At 41.3% G+C, this 18,040-nt stretch overlaps 3 protein-coding genes across 3 annotated transcripts; 2 read left to right on the top strand and 1 right to left on the bottom strand.

The window, feature by feature from the left end:
* Positions 1-792: 792 nt before the first annotated feature.
* Positions 793-4,379, top strand: LOC310990535 (hydroxyacylglutathione hydrolase-like protein). Its single transcript, XM_083977946.1, has 9 exons — positions 793-924; positions 1,169-1,284; positions 1,767-1,831; positions 1,926-2,043; positions 2,206-2,314; positions 2,525-2,628; positions 2,858-2,959; positions 3,377-3,456; positions 3,573-4,379. The coding sequence occupies exons 2-9, from the start codon at positions 1,180-1,182 to the stop codon at positions 3,721-3,723; spliced, it is 834 nt and encodes a 277-aa protein (XP_083834072.1). The 5' UTR covers positions 793-924; positions 1,169-1,179; the 3' UTR covers positions 3,724-4,379.
* A 63-nt stretch (positions 4,380-4,442) lies between these two features.
* On the bottom strand, positions 4,443-9,841 carry narfl (nuclear prelamin A recognition factor-like). Its single transcript, XM_083977945.1, has 11 exons — positions 9,758-9,841; positions 8,611-8,706; positions 8,365-8,508; positions 8,131-8,260; positions 7,860-7,994; positions 6,392-6,510; positions 6,119-6,248; positions 5,963-6,035; positions 5,716-5,853; positions 5,319-5,476; positions 4,443-5,090 (listed from the first exon to the last, which is right to left on the bottom strand). Exons 1-11 carry the CDS (start codon positions 9,821-9,823, stop codon positions 4,849-4,851), a joined length of 1,431 nt encoding a protein of 476 aa, XP_083834071.1. The 5' UTR covers positions 9,824-9,841; the 3' UTR covers positions 4,443-4,848.
* Positions 9,842-10,779: 938 nt separating this feature from the next.
* On the top strand, positions 10,780-17,481 carry e4f1 (E4F transcription factor 1). Its single transcript, XM_083977836.1, has 14 exons — positions 10,780-10,906; positions 11,151-11,272; positions 11,383-11,467; positions 12,100-12,278; positions 12,434-12,554; positions 12,648-12,800; positions 13,023-13,219; positions 13,401-13,643; positions 13,831-13,942; positions 14,096-14,313; positions 14,641-14,839; positions 14,946-15,109; positions 16,138-16,200; positions 16,422-17,481. The coding sequence occupies exons 1-14, from the start codon at positions 10,810-10,812 to the stop codon at positions 16,794-16,796; spliced, it is 2,328 nt and encodes a 775-aa protein (XP_083833962.1). The 5' UTR covers positions 10,780-10,809; the 3' UTR covers positions 16,797-17,481.
* The last annotated feature ends 559 nt before the right edge of the window (positions 17,482-18,040 follow it).

Below are 18,040 nucleotides of genomic sequence, written 5' to 3'. Positions count from 1 at the left end.
TACTTGATGGTGTACAGATTCATGTTAGTTACCAAGGATGCTGTTTTGCATGTGAAATTCAGTCTTACAAAGATTACTGCATGATGTTTGAAAAAAAGCAATTAAAACATCTGTGTAAGTCAGTACAAATGAGAGCAGTCAAAATGATGTATAAGTATGAGATGATCATATCACATTATTAGATGATCAAGCTAATTGTATAGGTCCCACACACATGTTTAAACTTATTCAGGCTGACCAGACCTCTGCTCAGATGTAAAGTGAGCTAGTCCTGTTGTAATTCTCATGATATTACCAAACCTTATGAGCCAAAAGGAATAATAGCAGTACAACCTCATCCACCCATATAAGACCCTGCAGGACCTTTATACACTGTTTTCTATTAAAATTAAAAACAACAACAAAAACAATACAACTGCAGAGTAAATGTGAATAAAAGGTCTTTACATAAAGTGAAGTAAAAGTATAGCAGAAAATATAAATATCCGTCTAATATCTTAAAATAAGTATTGCATTACTATCATTTATTCTAGTATTTTCCTTCATTTAAGTCTATTTTATTAAAAAATAAAATAAATACTAACATAATGGTAGGCCTACCTGTTTTTCAAAAATGTGGAGTAGCCTACTATTAACAAGAACAGATGCTTCACACAATAATGACGAAGATAACATTAACTTTGCAACAGGCTATTCACTAAAATCATAAAAGTCCTCCACTATCTATAACTGAATATTATAAATGTTCCGTATTTGACAGTTCCTGAATAAATCACAGGTTGAACGTTTCTGGTTCGATTAAAATGTCTTGGTTTTGACATGTAAGCAAAGTGTCGCGATAACTTCCAACTGTGAATACAATAGTATTTTAACTTTGAGAGCATCACAAGTATCAACAGGATCATCGGAATCTGTTAAACTGGGGTAACCACGTTTTTCCTTCTTTTTTTGTAGGTTGTTTGCATGACCGTGAACGTCTCAGTTCCTTCCATGACTCAGCCCCAGGGGCAGTTTGAACGCTGCTGCAGCTAACAGGGACATGTCCATCAGGGAATAGTCAACAGCTGGTGCAGATGTTTGCTTAGTAACTGTCGATATAAGCAACGTGAACTAACCATGATGGATGTATTATATAGATCCATGTAACTAACACAACTTCTTCTCGTAGTGAGGGGTGCCATGAAGGTAAAGGTGATCTCCATCCTGGAAGACAACTACATGTACCTGGTAATAGAGGAGCAGAGTAAATTGGCCATAGCTGTGGATCCAGCTGTGCCACACCGGGTGAGAAACAGATGTTAAAGCTCAGGCTCAGTCTCTGTGATACACAGTGGAAGCAACACTATGGTTCATTATGAAGCCATTATAGGCATTAAACTAGATCTGATTGATGAATAAACAAGCAAGGAACATTTTGCAAAACAACTGTGGATAAATCATAATAAATTATGTGCGATATAGGGCTGAGCTATTGGTTAATTTGTTGATGATGTTGTTAATCATTATTTAGCCTCAAATATGTACATTACAAAACCCCAAAGCCTTTAATTTAATTTGTCTGTCTACAGTCCAAAACTCTCAGATGTTCAGTTAAGCATCACATAAGAAACATAAGAAAAACAGTAAATAATGTGATTTGATGATTGATCAATAACCAAAATAACTGGTGATTGATTGGCTATTTTTTTTCGAGCTCTTCGATAGAGATCCATAGCCTACTTCCTGGTGGGAATGACTGCTAAAAGTCACATGTGTTTTTTGGCCAGCTGCTAGAAATAGTGAAGAGAGAGGGCCTGTCTCTGACGGCTGTTCTCACCACACACCATCACTGGTAAGAAGAGTGTTTGGGTGATACAAGAGGCAAGAATACATCACACGCAAACAGATCAATATGGATGTAATAATTAACTGTTGTCACTGATTAGGGACCACGCTCGGGGGAACGAGGCTCTGCTGAAGGATGTTCCTGGCCTGAGGGTGTACGGAGGAGACGACCGGATCGGGGGTCTAACGGATAAAGTCACCAGTGCTCAGGAACTCAAGGTGCCCACAAAGTGACAGTAGTAAAATGTCTTTAGTTTAGTTTTAGTACTTGACCTGGACAGTCCTTTTAGTTAAGCTACCAACATCTCAGCGGCACAAAAATACAGATTCTCTTGTCTCTCTGCCCTGTTGTCATTGATGTTGTGTTTTCTCCATTTGCAGTTTAACTCCATCAATGTGAGGTGCCTATTTACTCCCTGCCATACCTCTGGTCACATGTGCTACTTTGTTTGGGAGGATGAGTGCACTGACGCCCCTGCTGTGTTCACAGGTCTAGTGAACCAGTTGAAATCTGAGACACACTGAGATTACACCTGTATTGTACACTCATTAAATGCTAAAACGCTTCACTTTGAGTGGCTAGAGATATGAATCCTCATCGGTCAACGCAATGTGCATTGTTGTGTGATGTGAGAAGGACTGAACACTGATCCTTGTGACGTCTAATTTGTCATTTCTTTGGTTGGTTGGTCTTTGGTAGGGGACACGCTTTTCATTGGCGGTTGTGGGCGGTTTCTTGAGGGTACGGCTGAACAGATGTACCACAACCTCACCCAAGTGCTGGGCTCCCTACCTCAAGACACGGTGAGTGGAAATATAGAGAAATTATACATGTGGTGTGTGTAGCTTTCACAAGGTTAACCCCGGCCAACATGACCTGAGATAAGAGCAGACGTAAGGCTGAGTCACACTGCTGAATAAACACACATTTGATGAAGGGACTGAGTTCAGCCTGGCACAGATTCAAACTCTACTAGTGTGTAGGTGAGGAATGAGGTGGCCTGATTTAAAACCATGCTCTGCTCATCTGTAGAAGGTCTTCTGTGGACACGAGTACACCATTAAGAATCTGAAGTTTGCCATGTTGGTGGAGCCAGAGAACGAGAAGGTTAAAGAGATGCTGAGTTGGGCCAGGGTGAGCACTGTGATGAAAACTGTTTAAATAATAAAGTTTGTCTTATTGCATTTTATTAATGTCAACAAAAGCCCAAAATGTAACAATTGATTAGTCTGTCTCATAGTAGGCCTACTTTGTTGTGCCTGTCTGTCCCCATGCCCATTTAATTGGTTCCTATCAGAGTGTCATTTTTAAAACAAGGCTAAATTATTTTCTAAAACTCAAAAAATAGTGCATTTGTTTGGGACTATTTTCAGCTGTGGATTAATAGAGTTTTTAGAGGAGAGGAAATACAGTCTACAAATAAAACAACAATATCTGTGTTTATTATTGATGTTTTTAAAGTAGTGACCACCAACAAATACACATTGACAAATGCTATTTTAGGACATTACCATTGGTGGTTCAGTCACTTTGTGGGGTTTGTATTTGCAGGCCAGAGATGATGATGACAAACCCACAGTGCCATCTACCCTAATGGAAGAGTTTGAATACAACCCTTTCCTTCGACTTTCGTGAGTTTGGATATTTACACACATTTGTGAATGAAACATAGAGGGTGCCAAGTGGAAAACTGTCCCATTATTCTGTTTCAGTCGTTAATCACTCTTCCCTGCCTCCTTTACTGTAGGGAGGAAGGAGTGCAGAAGTTCACAGGGAAGACCGACCCAATAGAGGTGCTTAGAGTCCTGCGCAAGGAGAAGGATAAATTTAAGAAGCCCAAGGAGAGACTTCCTCCCCATGCTATGTTGGCTTTGGAGTGGGGCCTTCTCCGACCCTGAGATCCAGTTTCAGAGCTTGGAGCATGTGACATGTTCAAGTATCAAGTAGTAATGATTTGAACAACTGAATGCAGCAGGACACGAGTGTAGAGAGAGCATGGTGATGCCATTACCCTGTGTTTTAACTAATTCATGCTGCTGGTTACCAGATTGACCATCATTGGGCATTTGTTTTGGTTATGTCTGCACAAAAAGGCCAGTATGAAGCTGCTTCCCTAAAATATTCCTAAAATTTTTTATTGATTTGAAGGCCAGTCTCCCAGCTTGCTATGCACAAACCTAATGTAACAGTTTCCACTGAAACACCAATGAGATTAAACTGTGTTGTATGTATTTATTGCTTTATTTTTTGTATTAGAAGACTTTTTCCTGTCTGGTAACCTTGCCACTGCTTTCTCCTTTAACATTTTGCAGTCAGTCTTGTACTTACTTTGGGAGTTGAAAGCTAGAGAATTAATGTACTATCAAATACAATTAAATTGAACTTGACAGTTTTCAGGACAGGTTCCTGCTATGTTAGAAACTGCACCATAAGGCCAGTCAAAGATAATGTGTACAACATTAAGAATGTGAATTGCTGCTTTTTACATCAGAGTTTATGTCCTCACTTTACAGGAGCTTGTAAGTGTCAACAGAGTAAAGAAAATTCAATGCAACACATCAGTCTGAGTCTGTTTTCTATTGGACACGTTCTTCATTTCAATTATAAAACAAATGGCTTAAATGTAATAATGTGTTTATTCTTCAAAATATGAATAACTCATTATGTTAAATTAACAAGGAATGATTATATTGCCATATTCATTCAGCTCACATTTTCAAAGTGTAACAGTAGCACACGGATTATTTACTATTCATAGATATGAAAGGACACTCAGTAGTGCAAGGTAGAATGATCAGACCATACACATGATTTGGCTTTGTTTCATTATGGTTACATGGTATGCATTATGTCATCATTTATGCCCTAGCGAGCTGGTCTTCCTCCTTGTAAGGCGCACAGCTTTTGGACAAGGGGAAAAGTGGTTTAAGTCTGCTGGCATACATCAAACCTCAGCCCACTTCTCTCACAGGAGAGATAAACACTGTCATATCTGGACGGTTCTGCAGTCATTCATTAATTCATCACCACTTCATAGCGAGACCATTGGTCATTTTCTCCACTGTGTGGTAACCTGTGTGCAGCAGCTCTTTGGCTTTCTCCTCCCCCACACTGTGGAGCCAGGTCTGATACAGCTCCGCCACCCGAGTGTCATCTTCCGGTGACAGGGCTTGCTCTGCCTTGTAGAGCTCCTCCACCTTCTGGAGAAGCTCCTTTGGGTTCTGACCTGCTGCAGCCTTCACTTGTCCACCGCCATTTAGACAACCTGTAGACAAGAAGTTCAGAAGAAAATGATGGGTTTTAATTTCCTTGCAAACATTAATCACAACTGTGTATGTTGTGCTTTTTGGTGACATGTAATAAGGATGTCATGGTAATACTGCTACTACAACTGTGTCACTCTCTGGTGTGGCAAATTCATGTTATACCAGAACAAAGTGCACAAATAATTGTAGGTTTTTGGGAGTTTTTACTTGAACCTGTTTCTCCTTACCTGACGGACAGGCCATAACCTCCACAAAGTCGTATGTCATCTTTCCCTTCTTGAGTTTCTGCACAAGGTTCTGGATGTTGCGAAAGCCGTATGTGGAAGCAAACCTCAACAGGACTACTCCATCCTTCTCAAGAGTCACTTCCTGAAAGTCTTTATTCCTGTGGCAGAGAGGGGTTGAGGTCGGAAGACAGGGGTGTTCAGCAATCTTTTAACACACAAGTTGGTGGTTGGGGGGACTTTAACTTTACTTATGTGAAAACTGAGACCTGTTTGAATGTTTATAATGAACTGGATTCATATCAAATTCTAGTTTAACCGACCCAGGACACATAATTAACCTCAACCACTAATTTCCATCAAGCTCTTGAGCATTTAAAAGCTGTTGAGATAGACACACCTGAGGATTTTGTATGAGAGTTTCTTCACTTCTTCTCCAAACAGATGCTTGGCGGCGTAAGTGAAGACATGATGGAGGTAACCCCCTGAACCGCTCCCAGCATGGCTCAGGAAGTCATCCCCACAAACACTGCTGAACCTGGGTTAATGACAAAATGTAGCATGTATAAATGTATCTATACTTCTGGACATTTATGCTATTTTTTATTTTAAGAGGACAGTAAAAAGCAAAATGGAACAAAACATACAATGAATCTGGGACGACAGGCTCCACATCATTTAGGGACACGTTTTGCTCCTCCAGCATTTTCTGTACCTCGGCTGTATGGGACAGTGGAAAATATATTTAAAAAAACTAGACAGTCTGTAGCTACACACAGAAACAGCATCATTGGAGTAGTTACCAGAGGTGATGACACAGTCCACTTCTCTGGTCTCTGCTTCGTTAAGGTAGAAATCTGACCTTGAGGCTTCAAGCTTCTTGTCAAAGCATGGCATTACTGCCACATGGTAAATCTGCTGTGGAGTCAGGCCCTAACAACACACACAGTGCACACCTCAATGGGAACACATTATTATCTCTTTTTTCCATAATCGTCAGCAGTCAGCCTCCAGCCCTGGATACTCACTTGCTTTGATACTAAAACTTAAATTTGTAGTTCAGATTCAAACTTTACCTGTTGTTCAGCAAAGTAGCCTTTAACCAGTGAACCCATCATCTGCTGGGGCGAGCGAGTGGTACTAATGTATGGAAGAATAAAGTCCCCATGGGTCTTCTCTGCATAGCAGATCCACCCTGAATAGAAGACACATTCACACAATAGAAGTTGGTTTTGCCAAACAAACACTGCAAGTACAATAGAGTTAAAGCAGAAGTAAGCGATCCGGTCGTTTTGGGTAACTTCTTGTCAGCCGATGGAGTTAGCAGTCCCCGCCCTCGTCATGGATCTATTGGTCCTCGTCCCTACGTCACCACATTCACGTGCATCCCTTGGCTGCACACACAGCCCTTCATGCCGTTCTCTCTCCTCATTGGATAAAGGTTGTAAGAAGTTTTCTCCTTGGCTTACAGCAGAGCAGAGTGACTGACAGACCCGTGTTTCAGACCAAACACTCTATGTAAGTGATTGCTGTCGGAAGATATAACTATTTAAGACTTATATTAATACAAACATTCTGCTTACTTCTGCTTTAAAGGAGCATTATCGCAAATCCAAATTCTTAATTCGGCCACTAGATGGAGCCAGGCGGAGCATATCAGATATAAACAAGTGGGCAGCTGTCAGAGAGAGAGAGGAGCCTCGTTTAGTCCTCCCCTTCTCCCCCTCCCCCCCACCTCCCTCCTACCCCCTCCTCCCCCTCCTCCCTCACCAGGCTGAATGAACGTGCAATCGCGGGAAAGGAAAAAGAAAACTCGCTAGTGGAAGCGGCAGCTCTACTCGCGCACAACCACAACAACGGCAACAACAGCAACTGCAACTTCCTCCTACAAATGTATGATCGTTGGTGTGACGTGCAGACCGCAGTGGGATGATTCAGTGACTGTAAGCAGCCTAACACTGCTACATTACAATTTACTGTTGCATTTTTCCGGTTCGGAGGTCGGATTTGCGAGTTTCGAGTGCAATCGAACGCAGCAAGCGCCGGGCCGGCTTGGATCATAACAAAGACAAATGCTGCATTTGCCCCACGGACACTATACTGTTGGCGATTTTTTTTGTAAATTTAGTTATGGCTCCCCCCAACCTATCTTTTGCATATTTCAGCTTGTTTTATGCTATTACTGCTGTATTTGCGATAATGCTCCTTTAAGTATCATTACACTAAATTATGCTACTTCCTGTGTTTTATTAGGCATTTATTGGTGAGTTACATGGTTGATCACAGATGCCATCCTCAAAATAGCTGCACACAAATGAAGGTAGTGCGGTTTTACTCGACTCATATGTTATACTGATGAATGAAATTACACGTTGGAAGCTTGAAATATGACTGCAGTGGAAACATAAATCCGTCAATATATTAGGCGGTCAGTAAATAAAATCAACAATGTTTTTGTCTGGATTTGTAGTAGCTGACAGGAAATGAGGATGAGAAATGACAACAGGTTTCAACAGTACACATTATCAATTTTCGGTCAAATACCTGGACAGGCAGATGTCATCATGGGAAGGGCTTTACTATCCTGCTCCTTCCTCTGAAGCCGCTCCACAAACTCTCTCTGGCTCTCCAGCAGGCTGAATGTCCGACTAAAGCCAGTGTCGAACACATGATGCACCCCTACAATAATATAAATGGATTAGGGAATGGGAATAAATCATCAGCCAAATTCCATCCATTTAATTGTAATTTCCTGTATGCTGTTGTATGCTTTAAAGAGTAGATTAAAAGAATAGAAAATGATATTTGTTCTCACCGATGCTTTTAAAGTAGGAGGTAAGTCTCCTGCCTGTTTCACTACTGCTGAGGTTAAAGTGTGCTGCAAGGGAGGCTCTGGACTGTGGTGACACAGACACCACCACAACCTTCTGCTCAGTGGCATTGGCCTGAAACAAAAGGTTTTCACTTTTTATGTTGCAAAGGGCTGCATAAGAAGTTTTGACCAGGCATATCAAACCACCAGATTAAAACAGACATATCCCGCTCTAACCGTGTTGTTGCGCAGCACTTTGAAGAGCTCCTCGTGGCTCTGCTGTGTGATGAGGACACTCTCTGCTGATGTGATACAGCCACTGCAGGCCAAACAGTCGTTCAGTGTGATTTTTGCTTTCTCCAGCTTCTTCTTCGCACCATCCTACAAACACAAAGCTGATTAATTCACAGCACAGTGAGGTGTCATTCTTAAACTTGAATGATTCACACAAATACAAGTTTTGCTCTAAGCCTAAGCTCTCACCTGTTCGACTTGGAAGTAGCTCCCATCGTCTTCTATTTGAATTTTGGCCAGAGATTTACCTTCTTTCTTCTCTATTTTGACAGGTTTGACACATTCCTGCAACACAGAGACACACATAAACCGAAATAAAACTATAAGCAATGATTTGAGATAGTCCAAGGTTTCAAGCCACAGTCTGGGGGTCTTTCCCCCTCACAAAGCAAACACATACGAGAAAGTTTTTCATGACATATGAGAAAGGCGACACAAATACAACAATATAAAAACAATCGGGGCAGAGGCAAATCACTCAGCACATGCCAGTGGTGACTAACTCAAATATCAACTCGTAAAATAGCACACAACTTGACTATTTAAACTCACTAACCCGAGTTAGTATCGTATCGTTTAATAAGACGAAGTTAAACTAATAACGTTATTCATCCACTCAAACCGAGCTATCACCAAGCACCAGTTATTTCATTGTGGTTGCATCATATCTAACAGTAGCATCAGGCTAACTGCGTAACAGTTACTTTTTTATTCTGTTAAGGTCCTCGGGTTAAAAACACTTCTCAATAACATTTACAGCAGGAGGTAAAATGGGTAACTTAATCTAACGTTGCTGTTATTTTGGGGTGACATCTCTTTTACGCAACAGCTAACAACTCGTAAAATAGCACACGACTTGACTATTTAAACTCACTAACCCGAATTATAGTAACATCGTTTAATAAGATGAAGTTAAACTAATATTTATCCACTAAAACTGAGCTATCGCTATCACCAAGCACCTGTTATTTCATTGTGGTTGCATCATATCTTACATTAGCATCAGGCTAACTGCGTACTTTTTTATTCTGTTAAGGTTCTCGGGTTAAAACACTTTCCAAACACTTCTCAACAACATTTAGCCTACAGCAGGAGGATAAAACCACGTAAAATAAGGGTCGGTCAGTGATGGGTAATCTAACGTTGCTGTTATTTCGGGGTGACATCTCTTTTACGCAACATCTCTGACAAGGACAGCTAACAGCTCGTCAACGTGCTGGCTACGTCCTTTACGTCTGTCGGCTATTGACTGCTTTTACAGATATGATGTGAGTCAGTATCGACAACTATACAGAATAAGTACAACGGTATAACATGTCACAACAACTGTCATTACCTGAGAGGGGGTGATAAAGTCATCCAGATCTGTCAGCTGCAGCACACCGCTGAACTGGGAAGCCATGTCTAACTTACTGCCGTAAAGTGTGAGTTGTTTATTTTTGTGTCGTGAATAGCTATCCTTGATTCAACTCCACATGTGACTTCTCTGTCATCTCTCACAAAATGGATTTGAATTGATTTGGTCTCTTTGTATCTTTAATGAGCCTGTGAGTCTGAAAGCTTGAGAGAGTCTTGCTTAGTTAATGACATAAAGGGAAGGGGGGGTGTCAGGCACTGCTGTCTCATGGATCAGTATCAATGGTTTGGAAAGGTAACAGACCCTATCTAAATTGTGTCGCACCTGGAAAAGCTGTGGTGGCTTCAGGTAACTACACATTAGTAACTAACTAAGTTGTGTTTGGGAGCTCGTGTTTATTTTTTGACAGGCAGCACAGATTTTTACTAATAGATGAGAACTAATTTTGATTTCAATTACAGAGGGTGTTGCAGATTCAGCTGTTAGTAGCAAGGGTGTATTCAGTGAATGCTCAGACTATTTAGCCACTGCACAACTTTTGTTATTTAAATTATAAAATGCAACCATACCTCTTGTAATAGGCCTATTTCATTGTACTGCACTGCAATTAATTAATTGATTCGTTGATCATCAGAAAATTAACTACTCGTATATTTAAAAAAAACCTATTCCAGATTAGACTTGTGAATATCGTATAAATTAAAGGGATGAGCAGATATGCGAATGTAATGCCCCCCAAAATGTAACAGGCAATTGAATGCCTGTTAAATAATGTAATACATCATATATCTAATAATGACACGAATACTGTGTTTTTGCACAAAATGCCTCTGTTATTCAGGAAAAGACAAGACATGTTGGACAACTGTGGTCCCATAATAACTTGTTGGATGATTATTCTCTAGTTTTCTCCTCTGTCAGTGAAAACACACGCAGGCGCTCTTTTTGTTGTTATGACTACGGGGTCGTAAATCCGCCATGTTTTCCCTCCGTGCAGCGGCGTTGCGACAGAGACGGAGACCTCGAACGACATGAATGTAGAAAATAATCATACGGCAGAAACAGAGAGCGGGCAAACGAAGAACGGCATCGACACAATCACCCTTCAGACCACACTGGGAGACGAAGGTTAGTCCTCCAAAACATCTCTGAAACAGTTAGCAGTTGTCGCCTTTGGGCCTGGCTAACTTCTTCCATCGTGAAATGTTGCTAGCAGCTAGCGTCCATTAGCAGCATTAGCTCGTTTGCTTCTTTGCTGCAGAGCCAGAAGTCCAGCAAGTTTACAAATGTTTACAGCTGCTAGCGGGCAGCTTGCTGCACAAACACTGTACGAAGTTATGTCATGTGGACGGTTTTCTCTTTGTGCCTTCAGATGAGGATGTGCATAAGTGTGGACGTTGTCAGTCCGAGTTTTCAACGCTTGAAGCTTTCATTCAGCACAAGCTGCAACACAGCTGCAGACGGGAGTCGGGCAGTCAGGCTGTCAGCCAAGAGGTATGAGCAATGATGTGCTGTTTTTACTTGTTTATTTATTTTATTTTTACGATAAATAAATCACAGTAAACAGCAAAGGTAGAATACATGTTGATTTCTGCATTTTGTAGATTACAGCAGCCAATGGAAGTCCTTCTTCAGAGGTGAAATCAGCTGAAGGTGCATCCTCAGATGAACAAGGGAAGACCGCTAATGGTGGGTCAACACAAGGACTAAGAATTCATTACACACTCAGTATAATACCCTCATGATGGTCTCAATGTTCAGCATGTGTCGAAAGTGCTGCTGATTCATCTGTGAGTTCATTTAGATGAAAGTGGTATATTCTATCTTGAACAGCAAGTTTACTATATTGACAGGTGTTCCTATTATTTTGTACATCCCATTTACACTAAGGGTAACCTAAACATCAGACACATCTTTTCCATACTCTCTCTATCTCTCTTTCTCTTTATATCTTTTCTCAAAACATCAATCTTTTCTCATCTCTAAACAACACATTTTTTTATGTAGCTTCAACAAAAACCTGAACATTGAAACCTTCCTGAAGAGGGGATCTATTGTGGGACTGTTGTATTTCACTGCAAAAACTTTAGCCAGATTTTCTGGACGTAAAAAACCGACCATATATCAAGACCTATCTCTTTTTTTTAAGTCTTTTTTAGAATTGTCTTTTGTTTTTTTAATCTTCACTTGTGTTTCTGATCTTATTCAGATATTCCAAGTTAAGATTAATTTACTTGGGTCATATTATTTATGTCTGTATTTGTATTTGTAACAATCCATCAAATTGTCCTGTGATTTATAATCCATCTCCCTCCCTAAAGAAAGCGGTGGTCAGTTGGGTCGAGGTCGCAGGAAGAAAGTCGCTTCACTTAAAGTCACAGACCAGTCAGATGGGACTGAAGGATCCATATCTGACAATGCTGACAGCGACAAGCCTGTTTACAAAGTCAACCATGAGGGACGCTACATTTGCCAACTGTGTGAGAAGACATTTAAAACAGTGAGTCACCCGTTTCATTTGTGTTGCTTTATTTTGTTACACAAGTTTTCATAATTTCTTAGAAATTCCTCTCATAAGTGATGTAAAGCAGGATGTTTATTACGCTACATGTTACCAGTGCTGACTCTTGGATACACCTCATTTTCCCTCATCAGACCAACATCTTGCGAACTCACATGAAAACTCACAGCGACCAGAAGAACTTCTCATGCGACCTATGTGGAACCTCCTTTCGTACTAAAGGCTCTCTGATTCGCCACAACCGTCGTCACACTGGTAAAGAAGGGAACCTTGGGGACTGTTTGTGTCTACAACTGATCTCCATCAATGGATTTGACATAATGCTGCTGTCTTTCTGTTCTTTTGCAGATGAGCGGCCGTATCGGTGTACCCTCTGTGGCCAGTCCTTTAGAGAGTCAGGTGCTCTCACCAGACACCTTAAGGCCCTAACACCCTGCACAGAGAAGATCCGCTTTGTTCAGTACAAGGAGATTCTCGTTAGCAAAGATGGAGTGCAAAAAGGTCAGATTTATGCCATGGGAGCAGTGATTTACAGAGGGCAGCTTCATGGTTTTTCACAATTTATTTTATCAAAGTAAATTTGCTGCAGCTAAACCCAGTTTTATATTCACTCATCAGACACCACATAGGTTTAATTTTCACAGTGATAAACCCCTTTGAATAGTACTAAGTTTACAATATGTAAGTTGTTGAGTCACAGGCAGGTCTGTATATATTGTGCAGGAGTTGAGGCTGATCAATCTGCAGGGGCTGCCCAGCAAGAGGTGGTGGTTGTGGAGCAGCAGCCAGAGGAGGAGGAGGAGGAGGAGGTGGTGGAGGCTCAGACTGCTGTCGTCAGCGTGGTAGAAGCTGATTCCCAGGAGGTCCTCCATCAGGTCCACTTCACAATGGAGGTGGATGGAACAACACAGGAGCAGCAGGTGAGTGGAGAAAGGGCGCACACATATGCTATCAAAATACACAGTACACACTCTCTCTCCTCGAAGTCCCATTGATACATTTTTTCAATGATGAAGATAATTAGAGATCTGGTATAGATTATTTCAACTGAAACTCTCATCAGACTGGTTGTCTTATACCTGGTGCTCCCTCTCTGTCCAGGTGGTGGTGGAGCGGTCTCAGGCGGAAGCCCTGGCTGCAGCTGCAGCAGCAGGCGACAATCTAATATGCCAGGCCATCATCAACTCTGGCATTGCACTGGGGACAGAGGAAACGGTGGTTGAGGAGGTCTCACAGGAAACTGAGGAGATAAATAAAGTGGATTCTGACTGTCCTGATGTTGATGTCGACGAGGGCGTCACAGAGATCCAGATTAAAGAAGAGTTTGTGGAGATGGAGACAGTGGTAGGTGTTCAGGCAAGTGGGATTGACAAGCTCAATTAAAGCAACCGGGAAAGAACTATTAATTATTGTATTTTTACATTTTTTTAAAGGTAGCCTTATTTGAGCTGTGTGGTCCCGTTAACAAACTACTGTTGCAGATCATTTGCAATACACCGTTTTTCAAGCAACCATTGTGCTTCTTTTGCAGGAAAGGGAGGATGGAGATGAGCAGACATCTTCGAAATTGCACACGTGTCCACACTGTAATCGCTCCTTCAAGGGGCTCAACTACTTCCGCTTTCACGTCAAAGGTCATTTGGGTAAGTCCACAACCATTAATGAACAGCGTCAACATATCTTTTCTGTAACTTTTCCAATTACATCTGATCTCAAAAAATTGTAATCGGGGAAAAGCTACTGATGGGGTGCTACCTTTTTGTTGGTCCAAAGATAAATGCCATCTCTTTTTGCAGGTTATAAGCCCTTTAAGTGCACACTTTGCCAAAAGGAGTTTCTGACTGGTTACCTGCTGAAAAAACACATGGAAGTTCATGTCAGTGAGAGGAGATATAAGTGCGGCGAGTGTGGCAAGCTGTACAAAACCGTGGGGCATGTACGTGAGCACATGAGGGCCCACTCAGATGAAAGACCCTACCACTGTGCCAGATGCAACAAAGGATACAAGACCAAGGTGACTTTAGTGTAATTTAACACTACTGTTTACAGATATTAATGTTTAAATAGATTTTAATTTTCAGCTCTAATTTCATTCTTAAATGTTAGAATAGAAATAGAAATACTGACACTAATGCATGCAAAGGCAGAAAAAGGAAGCATTTCATAACATCAGCAGCAACCTATAAAATAATTTGCATAAAAAGTTTACATAATGAATCAATCAGTCACAATAGCAGCCACATGAAAAAGTATCAAGTCAAGGATAAAATTCAGTATAAATATAAAAGCCTTACTAATTCAGAGACATATCATCTCTAACATACCTCTTTGTTTTGCCCAGAATGCCTTGCAGGTGCATCAGCGGACTCATGGTGATGAGAAACCCTATGTGTGTCAATTCTGCCACAGAGGCTTCAGGGAGAAAGGTTCTCTGGTGCGACATATCCGCCATCACACCGGAGAAAAGCCTTTCAAATGCCCAAAGTGCGCCCGGGGTTTTGCTGAGCACGGGACACTCAATCGACATATGCGTGCTAAAGGTCAGTGATTTACGGAGATCAGAACAGTTGGAGATCGTGTTGTCAGTATCTCCTGCTAACAACTTTAACAGACCGTATAACACAGGATGGTTTTTATTTCCACCAGGCGGCTGCCACAAGGACGACGGCACTGAGCAGCAGGGCACCATGACAGAAGAGCAGGCGTCAGTGGATGGCCTCACTACAGCAGCCATCATCTCAGAGGACCCTCATGCTGTCCTAGTGGAGTTCTCCTCTGTCGTGGCAGACACACAGGAGTACATCATCAAGGTAAGAGCCACTGGGGGTTAGAGAAAGTGTGGTCACTTCTCTTACGCTTCAAACTATGAAGCATGGTGACACACCGCTCCTCAGCCAGTAAAGTGGTACCACAGCAGGTTGTTTTTTTTATCAGCAGTTAAATGCGGAATACACTCTGCTACATCCCTGATTGAAGTGCAAAACAGTTTGATTCTTCACAAAGGTCAAAATGATCATATCTGCAGGGATTTGATTGTCTCTTGCTAATTTTAACGAATCACTCAGCTCTCCGCTTTGCCAAATGCAGGGTTCTCTAGTTTTGAACACTACGTTTCAGGAACATCAAAGGCAAGAAAACCTGAGATTGCTGATAGTTAAAGTTGCAACCAACATTCTTGATTTAGTAAGAGAGGTGAGCTGTGCCACATTTTTGGAGGCAGGAGGGAGTAGTCAGAACTGCCATATGCTGACATAATGAACAGAAATTGGGTCTTTGAGGAAACTATGTGTGAATTTAATGTTTCTTAATGATGGTCTCAAATGCATCCGTGGCAAGTCTCAAGATCTGGGTCAACAATTACTGGAGTTCCCTACAATCTCTATACATTCTACAGAAAAGAGCAATCAGGATAATTAACACAGTGGGCTACAGGGACCATACACATCTATTATTGTTACAGTCAAGGATACTAAAACTTAGGGATCAAATAGAATATCAAACAGCAAAGCATGTTCAAAGCAAAAAATAATCAATCACCAGGAAACATTCAGAGCATGTTTATTCTATATGTGGTGAAACTATGGGACAGTCGCAAATGCAATCGCAATGCCCAAACATGGAGCAGTTCAAAATCAAGTACAAACACATGGCTCTGGAGAGGCACAGGGAAGAGGGTGTTTAAACAAGTACTTACTTTAAAAAAAACAAAAAAAAATTTTTTTTCATTTACTATATTTCCATCAAGCGATTGTTAATTATTTATACTTAATCGGTTCTGGGTGCAATATACTGCCACCTTTTTAAGGTTAATTTGATCTGCTTCTCTCATCTTCTCCAGACTCAAACAGAGACAGAAGTGCAGGAAGAAGAGGTTACACTCATTCAAGACGGCCAAAATGAGGTCAGTATACACAAGTTCACGGACAAATAAACACAAACACGCATATCACCAGAAATGAGAACATCTGCGGTAGAAGCAGACTGGGATAAGTTCAGGTTAATGAGCATGTTAAGTCTGTAACTACTATAGTGAGGGATCTGAAATGGATCACTTATTAATGTTGTATTTGTTTTATCTTGTGAGCATTCATACAACATTCATATCGAACCTCTCACTTCCAGATGGGAAACCACATCATGAAAGTGGTGCAGCAAATCGTCAGCCAGTCGCAGGGCGCCGGCGGCACGGGCAGCCACCAGATCATCGTGCGTAACGTGACGGCGAACGAGGAGGGCCCGTCCATCTCCGACTGCGGCGACACCATCACCATCGCCACGCCCGAGAGCTTGACGGAGCAGGTGGCCATGACGCTGGCCTCCGCCATCAGCGACGGCACGCTGCTGGCCACGGCGGGCACCGTGGAGACGGCAGACGGAACAGTTACCATGGTTACCACAGAGGAAACGGTGGAGGAGGGAATTCAGATGGTGCAGCAGCAGGAGGAATATGTCATCACTTCCCCAGAGGAGGTGGAGATTCAGACTGTCATTGTATGATGGAACTGACGACGGACTGAAATGGATTTTGCTCCACTGCACTCGCGTAGCCGACTACTGTAGAGTCTGTTCATGAGCATCGTGTGAGATTCAGTTACAAAACAAAGGCCAAAGTGTTTATAAGGTTTGTAGTTGCTGTAATAGGAAAACCTCAATATGAAGTGTGCACAAGGACTAGTTCTATTATGTCTTTGATTTTTGTTGATTGGTTTACTGAAAGCACTGCATTCATGCTAGCTCATTACTGAACTTCTAGGTGCATACTATTTAAAAGAGTAACTAAATTAATTTTTCTGAGAATTTTATTCGGATGCCTGAGCAATTACAGTATATTTCAGCAAACTTCATGTTACTGTACATCTGTGAAATGGACTACCTAAATCTGCATAATTTCATTGCAGTTTCCACTTGTGCTCTCTAATGTCAGTGCCGGCTGCAGTCATGTTTTTAAACGCTACATGTCCAGTTTGAAGTGTGGTGCCCTTTAGAGGCCGACTAATCCAAAATTGTCCGTGTGTTCTTGCCTGTCTGACGCCATTAAGGGACACGATGAATCTTCTCATTATACAGAACCGGTCAATCATAATGCATCTTTAAGCATGACAGATACACCGGAAAACAGACATGAACATGTGATCAGTTTACTCAAGCAGAGTTTGCATCAAATAAATGCTATTTTCTTATACATTTGACCTCAGGTTATCTTTGTTTATACCATGTTTGTCCATGTGCTGACTGTCTGAATGTTAAGTATGTGGGATGTGTTATTTAATGCGCTTATTAGAATTCACGTTTTATTATTATTTTTTATCTTTGAAGTGATTTTTGATAAAGAAAAAGAAACAAAACTTAACATTTCTTGAGCTGAGCCACCAAATGCTCAGTCAGCCTTGTACTAATACAGCTCACCGTAATGAAGTCAGTGGAAATGATTGACTGTAGCCTACTGTACTGCAATATTCTCCCTTTAACACAAATATTTATCTGTGGCCTGGTGGTATCTGGTCATTCCCAAGCTACTCATTCATAATTGAATTTGCTACAAAATTATAAGCTAATTACTTTTTTGTGTTTCTATGCTAAATGTTTTATAGCATTATGCTGTAATGCTGGTCATTTTGCCATTTGGTGTTGCTGTCTTATTTCATTCCATCTTTGCTTTATAGAAGTGTGTGGCTGCTGTGTGAATGTCATCTACCACCTCATCATGGGAACACCACCTGCTCTGAAAACACACATCCCCA

Source organism: Trachurus trachurus (assembly GCF_905171665.1).
Source record: "Trachurus trachurus genome assembly, chromosome: 8".
NCBI lineage: Eukaryota > Metazoa > Chordata > Actinopteri > Carangiformes > Carangidae > Trachurus > Trachurus trachurus.
Note: the sequence above shows the minus strand (reverse complement) of the source record. Positions and strands in the feature narration are given on the sequence as shown.

Excerpts from the sequence above, each read along its gene's own strand:
- LOC310990535 (XM_083977946.1), top strand. The coding sequence starts at position 1,180 with ATGAAGGTAAAGGTGATCTCCATCCTGGAAGACAACTACATGTACCTG. Across the intron at positions 1,832-1,925 it reads CTCACCACACACCATCACTG|GGACCACGCTCGGGGGAACG; the intron begins GTAAGAAGAGTG and ends GTCACTGATTAG. Across the intron at positions 3,457-3,572 it reads AACCCTTTCCTTCGACTTTC|GGAGGAAGGAGTGCAGAAGT; the intron begins GTGAGTTTGGAT and ends CCTTTACTGTAG.
- narfl (XM_083977945.1), bottom strand. The coding sequence starts at position 9,823 with ATGGCTTCCCAGTTCAGCGGTGTGCTGCAGCTGACAGATCTGGATGAC. Across the intron at positions 8,707-9,757 it reads ACTTTATCACCCCCTCTCAG|GAATGTGTCAAACCTGTCAA; the intron begins GTAATGACAGTT and ends TCTGTGTTGCAG. Across the intron at positions 6,511-7,859 it reads GATGACATCTGCCTGTCCAG|GGTGGATCTGCTATGCAGAG; the intron begins GTATTTGACCGA and ends TCTTCTATTCAG.
- e4f1 (XM_083977836.1), top strand. The coding sequence starts at position 10,810 with ATGAATGTAGAAAATAATCATACGGCAGAAACAGAGAGCGGGCAAACG. Across the intron at positions 11,468-12,099 it reads ACAAGGGAAGACCGCTAATG|AAAGCGGTGGTCAGTTGGGT; the intron begins GTGGGTCAACAC and ends CCCTCCCTAAAG. Across the intron at positions 12,279-12,433 it reads GTGAGAAGACATTTAAAACA|ACCAACATCTTGCGAACTCA; the intron begins GTGAGTCACCCG and ends TTCCCTCATCAG.